The sequence below is a fragment of the Corvus cornix genome, chromosome 18 (assembly GCF_000738735.6).
Source record: "Corvus cornix cornix isolate S_Up_H32 chromosome 18, ASM73873v5, whole genome shotgun sequence".
NCBI classification, from domain to species: Eukaryota; Metazoa; Chordata; class Aves; order Passeriformes; family Corvidae; genus Corvus; species Corvus cornix.
In genome coordinates this window covers 4,289,649-4,309,976 of record NC_046347.1, presented here as the reverse complement: position 1 = coordinate 4,309,976, position 20,328 = coordinate 4,289,649, and the positions used below count along the sequence as shown (strand labels likewise).

At 48.8% G+C, this 20,328-nt stretch overlaps 1 protein-coding gene across 6 annotated transcripts in view; it reads right to left on the bottom strand.

Moving 5' to 3' along the window:
- Positions 1-8,135: 8,135 nt before the first annotated feature.
- The window catches only part of MXRA7 (matrix remodeling associated 7), a 28,652-nt gene continuing 16,459 nt past the window's right edge, over positions 8,136-20,328 (bottom strand). For 4 of the 6 annotated variants that reach the window (XM_039562254.1, XM_039562255.1, XM_039562257.1 and 1 more), the window contains one exon: positions 12,421-14,115. Coding sequence is in view for 2 of the 6 variants with exons in the window: in XM_039562256.1 (XP_039418190.1) it covers positions 14,076-14,115 (40 nt within the window). In the remaining 4 variants the exon portion in view is untranslated. Of the gene's footprint in view, positions 9,480-12,420; positions 14,116-20,328 lie in introns of those variants that run through there. The other 2 variants (XM_039562253.1, XR_005603334.1) reach the window with 2 other exon arrangements.

Here is a 20,328-nt window from a genome sequence, read left to right as displayed (position 1 = left end):
TGCAATTACCTCTGTGCAGTAATTTTTATTCCTTTTTAACTATGTTACCACAGAGGTGCTCCTGCCATCACTGATTGGTTGGCACTGGACAGTGGCAGGTCCATTCTGGAACCAGCTGGCATTGGCTCTGCTGGACATGGAAGAAACTTCTGGCAGCTTCTCACAGAAGCCACCCCTGCCACCAAAACCTGGCCACGCAAACCCAACACAACCCACAAGGATCACCAAGTGCAACTCCTGGCCCTGCACAGGACAGCTCCAGAAATCCCACCCTGTCCCTGAAATCGTTGTCCAAACACCGCTTGAGCTCTGTCAGCTTTGGGGCTGTGACCACTTCCCTGAGGAGCCCATTTCCCACCTCAGCTGTGCTGGCAGCAGTTTTTAAAAAGCAAAGGAGGTGTGTAGGACAGACTGCAATTTCCTCAGGAAATTTAGGGAACCATCCCATCAACCCACTCACAGCACTGCCAATTTAACGGTGCCACTGTAGGGCTATTGAAACTGTCATAGTCTACAAACAAAATGAGGCCCAACACTGTTGAACAAGCTGTTCATGGGCAGCTTGAAAACAGGTAGAAGATAACCCTCCCCCAAAAAAACAAGTTTTCAGAATGCCTCTGCTCCTATCTCAAGGTCACTGGGTTCAGACACAGAAGCACTCCCCTTCTTCACTAAGGTCATACAGCTCTTTCCTGCCACAAGGACATGAGGCACAGGAAACCTTTACTGCAGGACAAAACCACAGCCCACAGAGGAGAAAGAACTGGCAAACCCAACCTAAAATTTTCATGTAGTGCTGCCTGAAATAGAAGTCTTCTTGCTCATGCCGAAAGTCAAACTTCACCACTCCAAAGTTGATTTAAGTGCGTGGGTGTGAAAATTTCGGCATAGTCTGTACAGAGGAAAGCTGGGGTTTCTATTTTCTCCATTTGGTTTCTGCTGGTCTTTCTACTGCTGCTATGCAGATAACACCCTGTGTAACTCATCCACAGGCTTCACATCACAGTGGAAAAACAAACAGAACAAAGAGCATGGAAGAGGAACAGAGAATATCTGCTCAGACCCTTTAAAACTGAAGTACATAAACAAACAGAGAGGAGAACTTCTGACAAAAAGCCAAAACAAACAGAAAGTTCAGAAATCAACAGGTATGAGTCTCCCTCTCAGCCATTCTGACCACATCTTGGAAGTATTCAGAAACTGTAACTCTTCCATTTTAGCTCTAGCTTTTAATAAAGAGTCAGATGCTGGGACAAGCCTGAGCAGTCAATCATTCCATCTCCTTGCAAATGTTTCCCCAGGCAGTCTGGTTTATCCCTCCAGTCCCATCTTCACTAAGTCCCTCTTCCCACCAAAGGTCACAGTCATCTCCATTAGCTGCTGGGCTATGTTTCTCCTCCAAAGTTAAACAGCTGGATTTTTCAGTGGTCCTTGCTGACATGGAATGACATGCTCCACATAAACAGAGGAGCAGCTAAAGGGAATTCAGGGTGACAGGAGGAATTAAAAAGATCCTGTGCTTCAGTAGGGAACCACTACTGTTTTCAAACAGGTTACAGTAAGATGATAATTTAAAGCATGAATCTGATGCTGTTATTCATCTGAGGTCAAGACTTGCTTCTTGCTTCACATACGAACCACTGGCATCTCAGAGTCAGACACTCCCTCTGCTGACCTCTGCTTTCCCCCATGCTGGGAGCAGCCAGTCTCTGTTAGGCACATCCTGCACACAACCCGGACACCAGCTCTTGCTTAGCTCACCACAGCTGCTGCAGGGAGCTGGGACCAACACAAGCCTGGCCAGGGACACCAGACACAGCTCTGAGCTGAGCCAGGTGCTCTCACACAGGGGGTTCTACCTGTACCCAATGGACTTGCGGTGGTCATCAGAAACAGCTGCTGCTAGCAGACTGCAGCTTTCTCTGCTATGTTCTGCTCTGCTACCAGAATTTGGGGTATCTGCAAAGAAAGAAACTGACAGCCAGTCCTCGGATGCTGGAAGGCACTACAAAGTCAAAGCATCTCTTTCCAGGAGAGTTACTGAACTAGTGAGACCATCCTTACTTACTACAAACTAAACACTTTCACTACTTCTTTACCACCCTCCCACTTCCATAAAACCAGCAATTTGAGTTAATTTCTACCTCCACCAATTATCCGTAGTAGAACTGAGTCACAGGCAGTGACAAAACAGTATCTTAAACCGTACAGGCAACTAGTTTCCTCTCTGATAAGAAAAAGGGTTATAACAGTGTTGACAAGGAAGACAAATGACAGAGGCAGTGATTCACAATGTCCTCTCCTCCAGTTACATCTTTATGACAGAGTTATAAAACAAAACAATAAAGTTCTGAGACCATTAGAACAAGGTCACAGACATTACAGTAGGAAATACTTATTTCAGATTTTATCTGGAGCTATGAAGGCAAACAACATTCAAACATCAAGATCCTGGCCTCTGGAATGTCATGCTTTCTCAGAGGCATGTGCCTTCTCTTCCCCCACAGGGAAGTTTAATCAAGACTGAAAAGAAGCTTTTTTTTCCCCTGTGACTCCAGCCCAGCTCAGTGCACTCCCTCGAGCCAACAAATACTCATCCCACAGGTGAAACAGAGCTTAACTCTTGGGGGCTGGGGGATCGAGGGAACTCTTAAATAAGATGTTAAAAAAAACCTCCTGGTCCTGACCAGGAGGAATTGCCCAGAAAATATGAGTTTCCTCATCAGCAGTCATTAGCTAAGTTTAGCTGGTCTCAGGAATGCTGGAGAACAGGTGGGTCACAACATACAGGATTTGTGAGAGATCTGCGAATAGGAAAGGACTGAGCACGTCCTTAATCCTCCCGGGAGCAAACAGCACCTAAAATGTTCAGATCTCTGCGGGCCCTCTCTGCTGTTTGTGCAACACAACAGCACCATCCAGAGGATAAACAGTGCTGGCTCTGCCTCTCCCACCGCGTTCCCTTTCCCCACATTTACAGGAGCTTTATTCCAATTGGGAGCACTGTAGGGCTGCGTTGGGTAAGCAACCCAGGAGGGCAGCAACAAAGATCTCCAAAAAGAACCCCACTTTCCACTGCCAGGCAGCACCACCTCTCCCCAAGCGTTCCTTTCACCAGAGCTGCAATCTCCTCACCACTGTAGAGGAGGAAAAACTGACGGCACTGTAAGGATTCATCATCCCTCACCTTGATTTATCACGGGCACAGCCAGTGGTGGTGCAGTGAGTCCCCAGGGTGCACGTGGAGGAGGCTCACAGCCTCCCTGCCCTGCCTGGCCCAGTCACACTGCCAATTTTGGAGATGTGGTGAGGCTGTTTGTGCTTCCCCAGGATGATGTCAGCCGGCTGCCTCATCTCTCTCTGCAGCAGCATCCCTAACGACTTGGTTCAACGCCTGAAAACAGTCGCAATCCCCACAGCAGGTCTGGCACCAGCTTCTCATGGAAAACAAAATCAATTATCCCCTTCCTTTGAGACAAATTAAGATGAAACAAACTATGAAATACTTCCACTTTGTGTTTATTGTTCCCAGTGCAATTTAGCAGCTGACAAACGGGAGCATTCCCAACAGCTGAGCACTCCGTGATTCACTACAGCACATACCTCAATGGCTGCATTCCTGACCTACTTTGGGAATTAAGAAAGTATTTCAGACAGGAGAATTCCCCCTTTAGGCAAAAAAAAAAGAGTGTCTTACAGCTATTCCAGAAGTGTTGGCTGGGATGCAGTGACTGGATGAGCTGAATAAGATCTATTCAAATTAAAACAAAAACCAAAACCAAACCAACAAAACAAACCACAGGGTCTTCCATGTTTTGCTCTGTTCCTGTCCTAGTACAAAGTCTGATTCAAATCCATGGCACTGGCACTCCATCCCCATCTCCTGAGCCTATCCTTAGGAATTCTTATCATCTAGTGCTGCTTTCAGGACTCAACCTCTGCTGCTTCATTTGATATTTAGAGAGGACTCACAAGCAAGCTGATTCCTGGGACATATCAAAATCCCTATGAACACTCACTTTGGTGAGAAAAACTTTAGTCATATTATGGAGAAAGAATTACAAAACCCAAAATACCATTCAGTTGCCACAACCAGAAGGTAGCAGACACCACTGCGCATTTTCCATCACCTCTGAGGCTATGTTGGTCAGAAAACTTCCAAAGAAATACAGGGAGAAAAGGCTTCAGTGCTGAGGAATACAGCTTTTTATACAGCCCTTATATCAAGATGTGATTCATCAACAAAAGTGGCAGTAAAGGTGAAGCTGCTTTCTTAGCATAGGAGCTGCTTGTGCCCCACACTCACTGCTTGATTACTGCCCAAATTCCCTGTAGGCACCAGATACAGTAACTTTCAGAATGAGTTATTTCACCTTCCAGAGGAGATTATACCATTTAAAATGGATTATTATCCACGTGGTTTTTGAACTTTGTTCCTTTGTTCTTATGGGCATAAATCCAGACTATTTTAAATTAATTCCCTGCCTGCCAACAGTGACTAAGAGACACAAGGGACTGGAAAGGTGAGGCAGGAAAGAAGGAGTGAGGTGTTTTTTCGTGTTCTAACTCCAGAGCTGGTCTGGAAACTCCTGCTTGCTCTCCTCTGGTGGGTATTAGTGAAGAATTTTGCCTTTAGCTTATTCTGAGGAATTTATTTGAAATATTTGACATAGTTTGCAAAAAATCCTAGAATGCCCCTGAGCAGTGAAGAAGGCAACACAAGGTGGAAAATAACCTTTTAGGTGCAAAAAGCAAAGGGTTCACGGTGTGTATAGGGGGCCACACCCTTTCCCATCTATAACTATTCCCACTTTCTTCCAAGAAAAGGACAGGGCAAACTCACATCTTCTCTTTCAGAGACTTTAACAGCACGGATGCACTGGGACAAGCCCAACTCACTGAACTGACAACAGCTCGAGGTGGGGAAACACCTGCAATCACATCATGGAGCACAAGGTCCACCAATTCCAGAAGCAACCCATGCAAAAAGCTCATTTAAATGGTCTGTAAAGAAATCTGAAATCCCTATCAAGGCTACCTACGGAGCCAGAAGGGAATTTTGCTCATTTTCTCCTTCCCCTGCCTCCACCTCCCCCAACTACTAAAGTTCCTTTATTAAATCATTCCAGATTTTTTTTTTTTTTTTTTTTTTAACCTGGATCTCTGATAGATGTGGATGATCTCTTCAAGATCAATTACCTGTCCCCGGGCGGAATTTTCTCACCTTTTGTAAACATAACTGATGTCGTCAGGTTAGGTAACTTTTGGTGACTTCTACAGCAGAAGACGCTTAATGAAGAAAAGGGAAACTTTTGTTTCTCGTCCTCTAAGATTCACCCAAATAAAGCAAGCATTGAGTAAAATTACATCACCCTAATAAATGATGCATTAGGTAGGCAGAGAATGTGAATTGGATAGGTGGGTTCACACGAATTTTACTGCATAAAAGAGGTAACTTTTTGCCCCTTGGTGTGCTTTGTTTGTAAAGACCCCCACCTCACACCTCGTGCACAATGAACAGGGTCTCCTTGCTATCTTCGAGGTAGATTATCTGTCCCCGGGTTGAATTTTCTCATTTTGTAAATGTAAACTGATGTCATCCGACCACTTCTACAACAGAAGCTGCTTAATGAACAAAAGAACTTCGTGTTCCAAGATCAGCCACCCAAATAAATATGTATTAGGCGAGTTCATGCGAATTTTACTATATAAAAGAGGTGACTTTTCACCCGTTGGACAGTTTGATTTGTGGAAACCTCCCTCGTGCGCTCTGCGCAAAATAAACAATGTGTCCCTTCTCAGCCAGACTCTGTGTCCGTGATTAGAGAGCTCCGAAAATCGGAGCCCTCACGGAGCCCTCACGGGGCCCTCACGGAGCCCTCACGGGGCCCTCCCGGGGCCCTCCCGGAGCTCTCACGGAGCTCTCACGGGGCCCTCACGGTGCCGCCATCGCTGTGAGGGCGGGAGCGGCCTCCACTCAGGTAGCAGCTGCATGACGTCACAGCAGAGAGTGACGTCACCCGTCGCGCACGCGCGCTGCCGGGTAACGGCCGTCCCGGCGCGTCTCTTGGCCCCGCCCCCGCCGCGGCGTTTACGGCGGGCACACAGGGACAATCCGAGCCCGTTCCGCGTTGCCGTACGGGAGCCCAATGGGGACATATCAGGCTAATGGCGATCGTCCCTTGTTGCCATGGCAGCGGAGGCCCGCAGCCGTGGGGAGCCCACAGTACCGCCGTCCCCTCACGGGGACTCCTCAGTGCAATCACCCCATCATGGGGAACTCCTAATATCGCCTCCCTTGACCGGGACCCCCCATTCCCGCCATCCCCTCATGGAGACCCTGAGTGCAGCCATTGGGGCCCCCCAGTGTCGCTGTCCCCTCATGAGGATCTCTCAGTGCCATTATCCTGTCATGGGAATCCCCCAGTACTGCCATCCCCTCATGGAGACCCTGAGTGCAGCCATTGGCCCCCCCCAGTGTCGCTGTCCCCTCATGAAACCCTCTCAGTGCCATTATCCTGTCATGGGGATCCCCCAGTACTGCCATCCCCTCATGGAGACCCTGAGTGCAGCCATTGGCCCCCCCCCAGTGTCGCTGTCCCCTCATGAGGATCTCTCAGTGCCATTATCCTGTCATGGGGATCCCCCAGTACCGCCATCCCCTCATGGAGACCCTGAGTGCAGCCATTGGGGCCCCCCAGTGTCGCTGTCCCCTCATGAGGATCTCTCAGTGCCATTATCCTGTCATGGGGATCCCCCAGTATCGCCATCCCCTCATGGAGACCCTCAGTGCAGCCATTGGGGCCCCCCAGTGTCGCTGTCCCCTCATGAGGACCTCTCAGTGCCATTATCCTGTCATGGGGATCCCCCAGTACCGCCATCCCCTCATGGAGACCCTGAGTGCAGCCATTGGCCCCCCCAGTGTCGCTGTCCCCTCATGAAACCCTCTCAGTGCCATTATCCTGTCATGGGGATCCCCCAGTACCGCCATCCTCTCATGAGGGAGCCGCAGTGCTGTCATCTTCTGGGGACCCCCAGTGCCTTCACTCCTCACAAGGATCCCCCCGTGCCACCATCCCCTTTTGGGGCGGGGGTTTGGAACTAGATGACCTCTAAGGTCACTCCAACACAAATGAGTCTGTGATGGATTCTGGGATTCTGTGGTTATTTCGAGGACAGTACCCAGAAGGGGAGATGCTGCTGCAGCAGCCGGTGAAATTTCCTGTATAAAGGGGAGATCCTGCCATAGCAACTGGTGAAATTTCCTGTATAAATATTGATGAGTCCAGCAGCAAAAGAGCCTCAGAAGCTGCCCAGTTAAGTCAGGACATCGCCCGTGGCTGCAGGTCCCTCCCCACCACCTCCCCAGATTCACTCAGATGTGTCCAGCAGGATCCTCTTCATTACAACCTTGCCAATGCATACGGAGGAATGCCCTGCTCAAAACCCATGGGTTTTACATCTTGACACCCCTTCGTTTCATGTCTTGGGCAGAGCCTTTTTTATTTATCTTCATTTCTTTCTTAAGTTTGAGCCTAGTAAATAACAGGTTTTTTACCGCTGTTCTGTCATCAGCAGCATCTGAACATTTTGGTGATGGTGCTCGGAGCTGCTATGGACAGGACAGGTTTAATTCCAGCTGCTCTCCTTTGTGCAGCATTATCATTGCTGGCATATTCTGAAGCTGAAGGGTTTGAAGAAATTTTTTTTCTTCCCCAGAAATGTTCCTATTCAGAGAAGACCCAACAAGAAATATAAAAATATTTTGGAAATAAATTGTAAAGTCTGCAAGACAAAGACTAAAAATCAACTAAATCTCTCCTTTGCTTGCTTTCATGAAGAGTTTTGGAAAAGATCCTGATTTCAGTTTTGAGCTAGGGACAAGCCCCATAGACAAATTTTCTACATTACTCCTTTTGCACAGCTTGACAAAGTAAACTGTGTCCTAGGGACACAGCTAGCTAGCATGATGTTCCACATCATGGGACTCCTTTTCCCACTTCATTCATTCCTGTTGAATAAGAAGAGGTAATTTTGAGACATTAAATTTATATTAAGCCATGATTGGTAGTAAAACCAGCTTGATCTTGTTATAAATATGCCTTGATCTAAGTGAAAACAATTAGAAGATAAAATGATTCTTAGAAGTCTAAGTGTCTGTTGTTATAGAACACACTGTAGTGGGAGACAGCAACCAGATAATGAGATATTAGGTTTCTCGGACTGAAGAGGATTACACAAAATAAAGCAAACCTAATTTTTTAGGTGATCATTCCCTACAACTGGGTCAGAAAATGTTGCCTCCCTTTGTGAGCAGTTATTAAAGCCAAGAAAATCCTTCCTGATAAGAAAGTATTTAACAGGATTTCATAGGAGAGATAAGCACACCAGAAGACATTTAGTTATAATTAGGAATGCTCATTGATTTACTCTATCCAAACCACCAAAGGCTGGTCAAGACTGTTCAAAACACTTGATAAATCCACAGAGATTTCCTAAGTATGTAGCTTCCCACATAATTTTGTATGAGAAGAGCAGGATCTGAGGTGGACACAACCATCTTTGTAATAAACCCAGCAGCCTTTCTGCTCTCCTTTCACCCGTGTCAGGAGGCGAGGAGACGTTTGTGTTTCCAGGTTGTGGTTTGCTGCTGCTTCCTCAGGCGTGAGGATGAGCTCAACGAGGTCAGCCGGAACCGACTTGGATTGGTTTCACAAAGCCAGCATGAAGGAGGATGAAGTGTTCCTTCCAGGGAGATGAGAGACAACACGCCCCGGATCAGAGCACTAATGCCTTTGGCTGTTTGTTTTCTACCTGTAGGGTTGGAAGCCTCCCTGCCAAGAGAGGTTGTGCAGTCTCCATCTCTGGAGCTTTTCCAGACCCAACAGGATAAAGCCCTGAGTAATCCAGCTTGGTCTCACAACTGATGCTGCTTTTAGCAGGAGGTTTGACTACAGGGCCCTTCAACCTGAGTTATTCTATGATTTTAATGCATTTTACACTCTTCATCTTTGGCTTTCTTCAGATATCAAACTGAGAAAGACTAGGCTTGAAAGTTCATTTGCATAAAGCATGGCCAGAAAAAATGTTGTGGGTTTAACTGCTTTGTAGGACTGAGACATATGACCCAGCCAGAAAGAGGTAAAAATCTCTGTACGACATGATAGCTCTACAAAGAAAAATGGTTACAAGTCTGAGGAATTACAAGTCTTTTGAAATACATATGACAGGCCTATATGTGTTTGCAAAACAAACTGGAACTGCAAGGTAACTACTGAGACACTTTTAAAGCACTACAGCCTCCAGTGTCCTGTATAATAAGGGCCAAGATGGCTTTTGGACACAGCCTTCCCTGGCTGCAAGGTTATATATCGTACAGTCTGAGCTGCTCCTTCATGTCTCCTTCAGACATCTCTCCAAACGTGTCACTTTTTTCCTTCATCAGTCTGAAGATGGCAGCCAGCTGCTCTCTCTGAACCCTGTCAAGAAGAAAAGGAGAAGTAGGAATAGCCAGTCCAGGAGCAAGAACACCACGGTCAAATGAAACACAGAGCCAAAGGCAGGTTGCTGTACAAACCTTACTGGCTGCAGGAAATCTGTCTGTGGGAGATAAGACAGAGATAGCCTCTGGTTCTCCTTCCTCCCCCTTCCCATCTATCCCATCATCCTGCATGTCTTTCTGCAGCTCCTTAAACGTGGAGATAAACCAGCCTGCTTTAACACCAGCTTTGGAGTTCCTTAGGGCTTATCTGTGCTCAAACTTTCAAGATAACTCGACATGTGGAGTTTTGTAAGACCAGCATGTCCCAATTCAGCAGACTCCATAATGAACCTGGAGTAAGATCCAACAGCACAGTGTGCTTTCCTTCTGTAATGAGAGGATGCAGATACAGAGTAATTCAGGAGTAGCTATTAAATTTTAAATGTATATCCTAACTTAAAACTAGAGAGCCAGTGTGTGTACCTCCCAGTGTGGACATGACTTTAATCAGCCACTGGAAGATAAGATCACAGAGGGGAATTTGCTTGGATTCGAGTTTGTCTGCAATGTCAAATGGTGAGATGGACCCAGGTAGCCAGTCCAGCAGAGAGGTGGTCTCTGTACGGGCAGAGGCTGACCAGTGGACCACCTAGCCTGGATTTTTAATCCCCAGGCAGTCCCCTAGTAGATGATTAACACCCTTCTCCCCCTAACAGGATATCCTGATTTTTCCATACCCTGAACCACTTAACCACTGTACATCCTGTGAAGATTGGTAACTGTGACAGGGCTTTATTGGGGAGGGCAGCAAGGAATGTAATTTGTTTGCAGGTAGCTCATGAACTGATGTACAGAATCCTCTTTTAGGGCAATGAATGTGCTCCAGGCAGGGCAGGCTGAGGGATGTAATGTTCCCACTGCCACACTCCTACCTGATTGCGATCAGGCTGCTCTATTGCCTAGCACATCTCATTCCTGACCCTCCTGTGGGAGATGAAAAGAACTAATGAGGATGTGGTGCTTTATGGCTGTAACAAGGCAGATGTAGCTCCTGTTACTTCAAGGCTTATTTTGTCCCTGCATGAGTGTGAGGCCAGAACTCAGTGACAGCTCAGAGCGCAGACCTGCCACAATCTCAGCTCATCCTGCTTGTTCAGCACCCTTAGACCTCCTGTGGGCTAAACCCACAGAATCTGGCTTTTACTCCCACGTGGCCACCCTGTCACCTCTTTCCTGCCACAACCATCTTCCCACACAGGACTTGAAACCATTTAATTAATCCATTTAAATGCACGCTACTGGATAACCTGGGGTAGTCTTCCTGCAAGGCCTGTGTGGACGAGCTATCAGCTGTTCCGGAAACAGAAGGGGCAGTAATAACTATTGACAGGCAAAATGGGGACACAATCTTTACTTGAAAGAAAGGACAGCATCAAGACACCAGCAGCCACCACACCATGAACAAGACCAGTGGAAGAGAGTCAGGAATGAGCAGAGGAACCTTTTTTCCATGCTCCTGAGCTCCTGCTCTGCATTTTCCTGTCTCCTGGGCTAAGTCCCAGCAGAAGCAGGAACAGCAGCCTGTCCTCTCAGCACTGCTGAAGCAAACAGGGCAGGGAAAAAGCAGATCCTGGCTAAAGCAAGTTCATTTGCCAGTTCTTTTCTATTGCAATTAAAATGCAATGGTTCTACGGCCAAACATATCCTGGTAATGATGTGGGATCTTTTGGTTATGGAAGCCTGACTTTGTCTGTCTCTTCTCTAATGTTTTTTCTCACAGGAAGAGCATCCAGCTGCCCTTTCCAGACGAGAGGAAGGGAAGCAGGGTCATTAGTGATCAATATTTTATTGTAGATCACCGCTGGGCACCAGAGGGCACGTTGCCAGTCTGGTGTGGAGAAATTCAATACACAGCTTGGCCTCCCGTGTCTGCAGTGCATCCCAGCTGGGAGTGCTCACACAGGTCTGCATCCCTCACTCCTTATTTCACAGATATCAGCACTGCTGAAACCTCTCCAGAGGCTCATTTCCTTGTCTCCAAAGTCAGGATCACAGACAATATTCACTCTCTTTTCTTGAAGCACAACATCAATGCATTTTGGCTCTCCCTTCAACTTTAAATATCATGACTGTGCATTTGGAAAACAGAAAAAAGAGCTGTTACTGCTGTTACTTCTCTGCATTCCATAATCTACTACAAAGGGACAACAAAACAAAGATAAGGAGAGAAAAGAGCCTGGGAAGGAAGAGTAAGGCACCACAAACATGAAACTGTGTTTGAAGAGGAGCTTCTCCTATCAGAGGCGACATTGCAAAACAGCTTTGTAGTGCTCCAGCTTGGTTTGGTTTTGGATGAGTTCAGATCAAACATACCCCATTCACAAAGAGAATCATTCTGCCTTCTCATAAATGCTGTCCTCAAAACTACTTGGATTCAGGAGGTCAAACAGGATTTTACTGATTGCTGACAAAACAGATTAATTAAGGATTTTTGAAGCAGCCTAATTCTTCTTCATAGGCAATTACATTTGCATACTTAGCTCCCTTAGGCTCTTTTTAGACATTTTAGTCCAAGACTCTTACAGTTAGTTTGGGGCAGTGAGCCATAGGTATGTTAGCGATCTGGGGTTTAGGAACTGCTAAGCACCCGTGTCCACAGCAGCTGAAATCCTGGGCAGAGCTCTGCATTGGGAATGTTGTTAATTGCTCTGCAGCCAAACAAGACCAGGATCCTGCTGCAACACTGCGTTGCTTCAGCAGAAAAGAAGGGAATATCCCTGATTTTCCCTCTGATCATTTATGGGAATGTAATCATTTGTGGGGTAAAAGTCATAGGAGGGCAGAATGTACCTCTAACCTAAAATCCAGATTTTCAACACAAATCTCTTGAGGAAGAAGTTACAAGCTGCTGGAGGGAGGGAGAACAAGCACAAACCAAATAAACTATTCAAAGGTTTATTGGACCAAACAAAGGCAATTTTTACAGATTCAAGCCACTAGAGTTACAGTCCTTTGTATAAGAGCCACCATCAGATACAAAACAAACAAACAAAACCAAACAGAAGTAAAAAATACCCAGACAGCCATTTGAGCTGAAGAAAGAGTTTGACTTGCTGCCACTAGCAAAAATCTGGACTTAACTACCGACTTTGCTGGATGTACATCTTGCCATGTAACTTAAACACAACGGATATAAGGCATTCTTTGCATAGTTGGGTGCTTGGGACACAGTCAGCCAGCCAGCACCGAGGGGACACAGTGGCTGTACCAGCGGGATGTTGAAGCAGAGCGTCCAGATGTGCCTAAATTCATATGCAAACCATTGAACACGCTTGCAGTTGTCGGCTGGGAAGGGGCAGCCCAGCCTCTTCCAAAGCTGAAGCCTCCTGCTGTTCTTTAAACGAGCCCTTTTATGAAGAGTTTGCCAACCCCAGGCGCTGGAAAGGACAACTGTGTACAAGGTTTCAAGTATTGTCTGCACAGGAATTAAAAAGGGGAAAAGAAAAAAAAGCAGCCTCTTGGGTTTCTGATATGTTTGCAGCGTTAGCCAAGAGGCAGTGACAGAGAAGCTTTGAAGGGCACGTCCCCACCCAGCCTGGTGTTTCTACAACATCACTAGAGGACTCGGACCCTCTTCTCTCTCTCAAAAACCAGCTGGGTTTGATTTAAAACCGAGCATGTGCCCAGCCAAATTCATCTGCTCTGTGTGACAGAGCTGAGGGGCAACGCTGAGCTCTGGCTCGCGTGGACCAGCAAGAGAAGAGGGCACTGGGACAGCAAGCAGGCAGAGGAATGGGGAGTGTGCCCCTCCCAGGACCTCCACTATCTCATCCTGAGCCAGAGGGAACCCCTGATGCGATTGCTACCTCCTTGGGTCTCTCCTCTTGGGAACTGGAGCAGGGAAAAGTGAGGATGCAGATATTAACAGCAGCCAAAGTGTGGTCTCTCTACCGCAAGCAGAGCAGCTAAATTATCAAGCTTCATCACTTCTTGAGTCTCCTGTCTACCTACAGAATCAGCTCTCTGCTAAAATAACTACAGAAGCAAGATTTGAGTCAGCCCAGCCATCGTCTGCCATCCCTCACATGGACCCCACTTTGTCCCTCGGAGTAAAGCAGCTTTGTACAACATTGGAAATCACAGGCAGTTCCCATCCCCCAGCAGTAAAGAGGAGTTTGGCTCCAGGGTAAAACAACTCAAGAGTCTGGTACAAGGTCCTGGCTGGTGTGAGAGAAGAGCTATGGTTTGCCCACCCCAGGAAAGGAACAACATGGATTTCATGGCCTAATACATGGAACAAGCACAACTAATAGACTCGCTGCATATTTAGTGTTCACTTTGGGTTTTGTTTGTGGGGAGAGGGAGGAAGGTTCTTCCCAGTCCCCCAAACACAACTCAAGTCACTGCTTGGGCCCAGCCCCAGTCCATGGAGCCACACAACAGGATCTCCTCAAACTTGACAGGAGTTTTTGAAGAACTCAACTTCAGAACAAGAGGGGATCCCAAGTTTTGAGGGTTTATGGATTTCTCTTATGGGTGTGTTTGGTTGGTTTTGGTATTTCTCTCAAGCCTTTAAAGATGCCAAGGGATGCCTTTAGGAGGAGGCTAGGGACAACTTCATATAGTCTTCAGGTCTGCAAAGAGAAAGAGGGAGAGAAATCATTTCAGTCATTCTACTCCTCAGGTTGGTTCATTATTATTCACACAAACGAGCAGGGGGAGCCCTCGGTGTGTGTGTTGGGGGGAAGGCAAGGCAGCTTCCCCCTCAGGGCAGGACAAGTTGCTGTCTGCAAACCTCATGCCTCTAAGAAGGACTTTGCTTCATCAACTGCAGCAGGATAGTCGAAACCCAATCAGAAGTGCAAATCCTCTTGTCTGGCACCAAGCTAAGTTACAACCCTTCTGAGCTACTAATAAGAACTGGAGAAGCCCAGCTAATTAACTCCAGGGGTTACTGCCTCAATGTCCTGTGCAGAGCCTCCTGGGGCTGCTGGCACCCTTGTCCAGCCTGGATTCCTCTTCCCACCTGTAGCCAGATGAGCCAGGAACAAGTGCTGATTTCACAGGGCAGTGTGCCTGAACAGCTCGACCTTTCTCAATCTTTCAACACATGAGTCTGTTCAAGGGAAGGAGGTAAAAACCCCAAACTCCCTGCAGGTCACTCCCTTTCGATGGGAAGCTCTGCCGGTACCCCAGGGAAGGAGGGTGAGATGAGTAGATGTGTTTTATGTGTGGGGACATCCAGGCACTCCCTCCAGGTCTTGTTAGCAGAACCAGGGGCTAAAAAAGGTGGTCACTTGTTCTCAGCTGGAACCTTCCAGACACTCTGCTCTTAGTGCCCCAGCATCTCTCATGGGTGAACCATCCACATCAGGAAACAGCCGGCAGAAGGCTGGACAGCTGCCCATGCACACAGAGACCTGCACTGGGGTACAGGGAAGCTACAACACACATCACCTACCCTACAAACACATACAGACACACCCCAGCCTCGTTCCTCCTGGATTCAACAGGGATCATGGTCCATAACACACGAGCCACATTTGAAAGTCCCCTACTCCTGCCAGCCACAGTGTGAGGGTGAGGAACAGCCTCATTTCTTCCTCAGTCTTCTGCCAAATCTTGCCCTCTCCAGCAGCCGTCTGAGCGTGGCCAGTGACCCGGATCCCAGATGGGAGATGCCGGGGGAAGCATCACGTGGGACTGGGGTTACTGCAGTGACGTTGCTGAGGCTCAGTGGCCATCCCATTAGGACAAAGAAAGGAAATTTTCCGGAGTGGATAATCACTCTGCGGGATTCGCAGCGCTGAGGAGCGGATCATCCCGCTCAAGTCACGCAAGCATAATCAGATTTCATGTGTGAGGGCATAAGCTCGTTGCCACGGGGGCCCAGGAGGGGATGTCCCCTCCAGCGTGCCACAGCTGGAGTGGGGAGGGATGGGGGACATAAGAGAGGGTGGATGAGTCCCTCACAGGGATACTTATCTCCAGCACAGGGCCAGGCTGACAGCTGGGGTGAGAAGATCTCAAAACCAGCATGACCCTAATGGAGGGTGCCCATCAGAGCCAGAAATTCCCATCTGCACAACAGGGATACCCCTTTCTGCTCCTGGAGCAAGCTGTGAGGGGAATTGGACTAAAGAGCATGAGGCTGTCTGGGACACTGGGGCCATATAAACCCCCTGGCTGAGAAGCTCTGGCATTGCTACCATGGAACCTGAAAGTCTTAATTAGCTTGGGATGGAGGCTCAGAGATTTGAGCCACTGCTTAGGCTTGGCTCTTCCCTCCTTTCCATTCTCCTTGGATCTGCATGCTTGCCCGCAGCAGCTCATCAATCAAACCAGGTTAGGGCCTTCTTTTGCCAGAAGCTGTATAATTTCTTCTGATAAAGATTATCCAGGTATCTCTGTTCTTGCCCAAGCCAATGGCCAAGTCATTGAATTGCATGATTTGTCAGCTGGACATGTTCTGTACAAAGAACAGCTGGAGAACAAGGAGCCCAGACAAAAGCAGGTCCTGGAATATGAGGGCGGCTCAGGAACTGAAGGTCTCAAAGTAGCATGGAAACCGTGTGTCTTGGTGGCCTCAGGAGCATTCCCTCACTCCAGCTAGGCCACAGCATTGACACAAGGCTTCTTGCTTTTGAGAGCAGACAGCACCTCAGCTCTGAAAAACAGGAGTTACTGGTGGCATTCCCGTGTGCATTTATCGCTCATGTGTGCAAAAATCCACAGCCTGTCAGGAAATCTCTACCCCATTCATAGACTATGGCTTTCCAAAGGAGTCCTGACTCACTCTAAGGAGAGCCCAGAGCATCCTACTGTAACCATGCCTGGTAACTGCTTGTGCCCTTTTCAGGAGTAGTTTCACTCAAAAAGATGATTTTCAGGAGCACGGAGCATTCCCAGCTCCTTTGCCTGGCTCAGGACCTTTTCAGGACTATGAGTCCTCTGCTCTGAAATCGTGGCAAGAAAGGTGGACAGCAACCTGGCTCCAGAATCTTCTCACTCCAAACTAGGATTGACCCTTGAGGATGAAGAGCAGGGAACAAAAGCCCTTAGTGCTGGGCAGACCTGGCAATGGGTGGTTGAGTTCTCCCCAGGAAGTTCCCTCCCATCTCACTGCTGGGGATGGTCCCATCGCCATTGTCCCTGTTTCTTTACCATCTCATCTCTGGTGGTGACTATAACCCAGTCTTGAGGTATTGCAGGAAGACTATGAGGAATGACACACTAAATCCAAGCTTTCCTGGTGCTCCCAAAAGTGTGAGCCTATTGTTTCAGCTGATCAGTAAAACACAGAGAGGACTTAAATGCAGACCAGGGAGACAGAGCTTAGAAGACAGAAGCGTGATTGAGTGAGAGGTACCAAAAGGAGCTTCATCAACACAAATCTGAAATTCCTCCAGTGGGACAGAGAATTTGAAAGGTGCACTGGGCTTTGGGAAATACCTGCCAGAACCAGCGTGACCAGGGAGCACAAGTCCCATTGCCTTTAGGACAGGGCTGGTGAGGAGCGGGAGTCAGTGGGATCGGGGGCTGTATCACCCCCAGCAGACCTTGCCTGCAGCTGTTTCAAGGCAGAAGCTTCCCACATTTCCCAGCCAGAGCAGCAACAGCTGAAAAGGCCAGAACAGAGCCAGGAAGGTGGCTTGTGCTCCTGACCAGCTCATCCATCAGTCGTGTGCCCATTCCCTTGCAACACTCCTGACCACCCCAGCCAACACCACAGCAGTGGGAAAAGCCACGGCCGGGTGGGGCTGCGCTTTCCTCCATCACTCGGTGTTTGTTCTCCAGCTTGCTGAACACCAGTTTGCTCCCAGCCTGGTGAGATGCCCCAGTTCCCTGCGACCCTGGGTCTCTCCCAGCTGCAGGGGAGCCCAGGGCAGGCAGAGCAGGGCTCCCAAGGAGTTAGCAGGCAGAGAACAGCCAGCTGCCCGTGCTGCACAAGGTTAAGCAGAAGCAGATGAAGACAAGTCATGAGCGCTGGGTGAGGGAGACACAGAGAAGCAGCCACAAGCCAGGACAATTCAGGACCTGAGCCAAAAAAAAACCCCAGGAGCTCAAGCAGAGTTGCTGTCTCAACTAAAATCTCATGCCAAGGCAGGGTCAGAGACTCACACCCTGCAAAGGCTACGGGGGAGTTTGCAAGGGTTTCCTCTCTGGGACAGGAGAGGAGGAGATGAGGAAGGGGCTTCCTGGCCTCCCGTTCCCTGGCTTTCTGAGGGATGCACCCTGAGTTACTCGGTTTTTAAAGCTTTTGGGGATTCATGACTCAGTCATGACTATAAATAGGGCCAGGGCTCCAGTCCACTGACAGCTCATAGGTCAGAGAACGTTTTCCCGGTGATATGGAGGCAGGGAACAGCTCCAGGCCACCAGCAGACTTCTGCCTCATCCAAGTGGAGCTGGGCACCTACAGAGTGAGCATGAGGGGGAGCTCAGCAGGGACCCCCAAATATACAGTGCCCTTTAGTACAAGAGGCAGGTGGGGAGCAAACACACCTCATGCCCTGGGTGTTTGGCAGCTGAAAGCAACCTTGCCCATGGCTGGTGCCATCCCTGTGGCTTGTGGCCGTGGTGAAGCAGTGGCCACCCTGCCTTGCAGAGTCCCATGGCCCTGGGCTCTGCACCCCTTGCTGCTACTCCTCCTCCCTCAGCCCAGGACGACTACCGTGCTGCAGAAGATGAGAAGCAAACAAATAATAAAATCCCCCCCAAAAAGCCCAAACTTACCAGCTTCCCTCATCCAAAAGAAGCACCATGCTGGACAGGACAGGACAGGACAGGACAGCAAAGCACTGGGTGGGGGGAAGGTTTGCAAAAGAGAGGGAGAAGAAAGACCCCATGCAGTATGGAGGGGGGAGTGAGCAGGCAAGCCAGGGTTATGTGATGGCAATGCAGGGGGTGGACAGGGACAGATGCCAATGGACAGCTCTCCCAAAATGCAGCCTCCCCCAGCCCTGTCCACCCACCTATTTTTGGAGGGCCACTAGTGAAGTGGTTTGAAATAGGTCAAGGTCTGTCAACACAGTCATTAAGCCCCTGCAGCTGCTTCCTGCCCTTGTGTGCTCCAGAGTTGTCATCACCAACATTGTCTCATTCGAAATTCCAACTTCAGCACGGTTGTCCCTCATGCCACAGCTGCATCCCACATTGATTCAGGATGCCTTGCAGAGCAGGGAAAGGTCTCTCTGCCATTCCCTAGAACCAGGGTCTACCCAGGACACTCTGCCTTGCTGAAATTCCAGGGTCCAAGCCCAGTTTTTTTCAGTGCCTCATCACCAAGAGGCACTCTGAACCCAGCTGGGGAGGAGGCAGGTTTCCATTGCTAAATTTCCACCAAGGGCTGAGCTTGGTATTTACAGCCATCCAATTCCCCTTGCATGAATTCCAATTTGCAGTTGAGCCCTAGGCTTAAACCCAGTCTGTATTCAAACAGTGTCACCTCAACCCATCTGTGGCTGGCCAGGAGGTGAGAGGAGAGGACTGAGAGGCAGGAGGAGAGTTTGCTCCTTGAAAGGTTCACCTGCCTGTGGGAACTGAGCCCATTAGCCAGGGAAACTGGGCAGCTATCCCTATCTTCCCTGCACTCTTCCAGAGGCTGACAGTGGTCTGGGGGATCTCCTGCTCCACCCAGGAGTGCCCCTGCCAACAGGAGAGCATGTCTGAGCAGTTTGGTGCCATTCATCAGACCCTGTTCAAGTGATCTGCCATGGGGCAGCGTCTGGCTCTTCACCCCCGCCTCTTCCTCAATTCCAGACACAGGACAGAGAGGAGAGACCTTTCTAGAGCCTGTCAGGTGGGATCTGCTCTCCTTTCTCCTGCCAACACACCTAGCCAAGAGTGACAAGGAGAAAGCACAGACAGCTCAACCCCTTGACATCACTGAGGCCAACCAAGGCTTGGCTGGGACCTGCTTTGCCTCATGGAAAGAGAGAACTGAAAGCAGAGGCCCAAGGGGGCCATTTCTCCCATTGTTTTCTCTTTTATTATGAGTGGGGCCTTGTTGCAGCTGTCAATGCTCAGCAGAGTCCTGACCATATTCATTTCTAACAGAAAAAATCCCCACTAACCTCTTTCAGCCTTAAGGGAGGTTTGAAGAGCATCTGGCAGAGACCACTCCAAGCCATCCATGAGAGCCAGGCCCTGAAGGCACTACTGGGGAGCTCTTCCTCCCTCCTCCCTCCACAGGAGCTGCCCAGCCAGGACAGCACCACCTCTCAGGCAGCCTGGCTGTGTCTCACACCCACACCTCAGCCCTGTCTGAGCAGGGGCAGCTGCACCACCACAGCTCACACTTCCTGAGCTACAGCTTTGCACCGTGGCAGCTACAGCTGGCAACAGACGGCCAAAAGCCTCAGGTGCAGAAGAGAAGGATTTGGGAATAAGCTGTGCTGGCTGGACCAAGGGCTGCATCCTTCCCCTGCACTCTTCCCCTTCCTGCCCAGACTGTTTTTCTCCCCCAGGGAGGCAAAGGCTACGTGCTTCTGTTCTAGGATTGGTGACCCACCAGGTGTGATCAAACACAGCCACCACCCCAGCAGATGTATTTACCAACAGGATTTACTGTCCTCCTCCCTCAGTAAACACTCTAATTTTTAAGGCTGAAGTCACTAGAAGCAGGAAGTTGCATCACTCAGTAAAGGTCACATTCCTTCCCCTTTTAGTCCAGATTTAGCACCAGTTGGAAGCCACAAGACTCAAGTGAATTGTAGGCAGGACAAGCACAACTTCTTCAGGGATGCAGGTTACAACAGAAGTGGGTTTTTTGCTTAAATAACCAAATCTATTGCATGCCTGTACTCTCCTGTCTGAAGTCCTACAGCTCCTCCTGCAACAGGTGA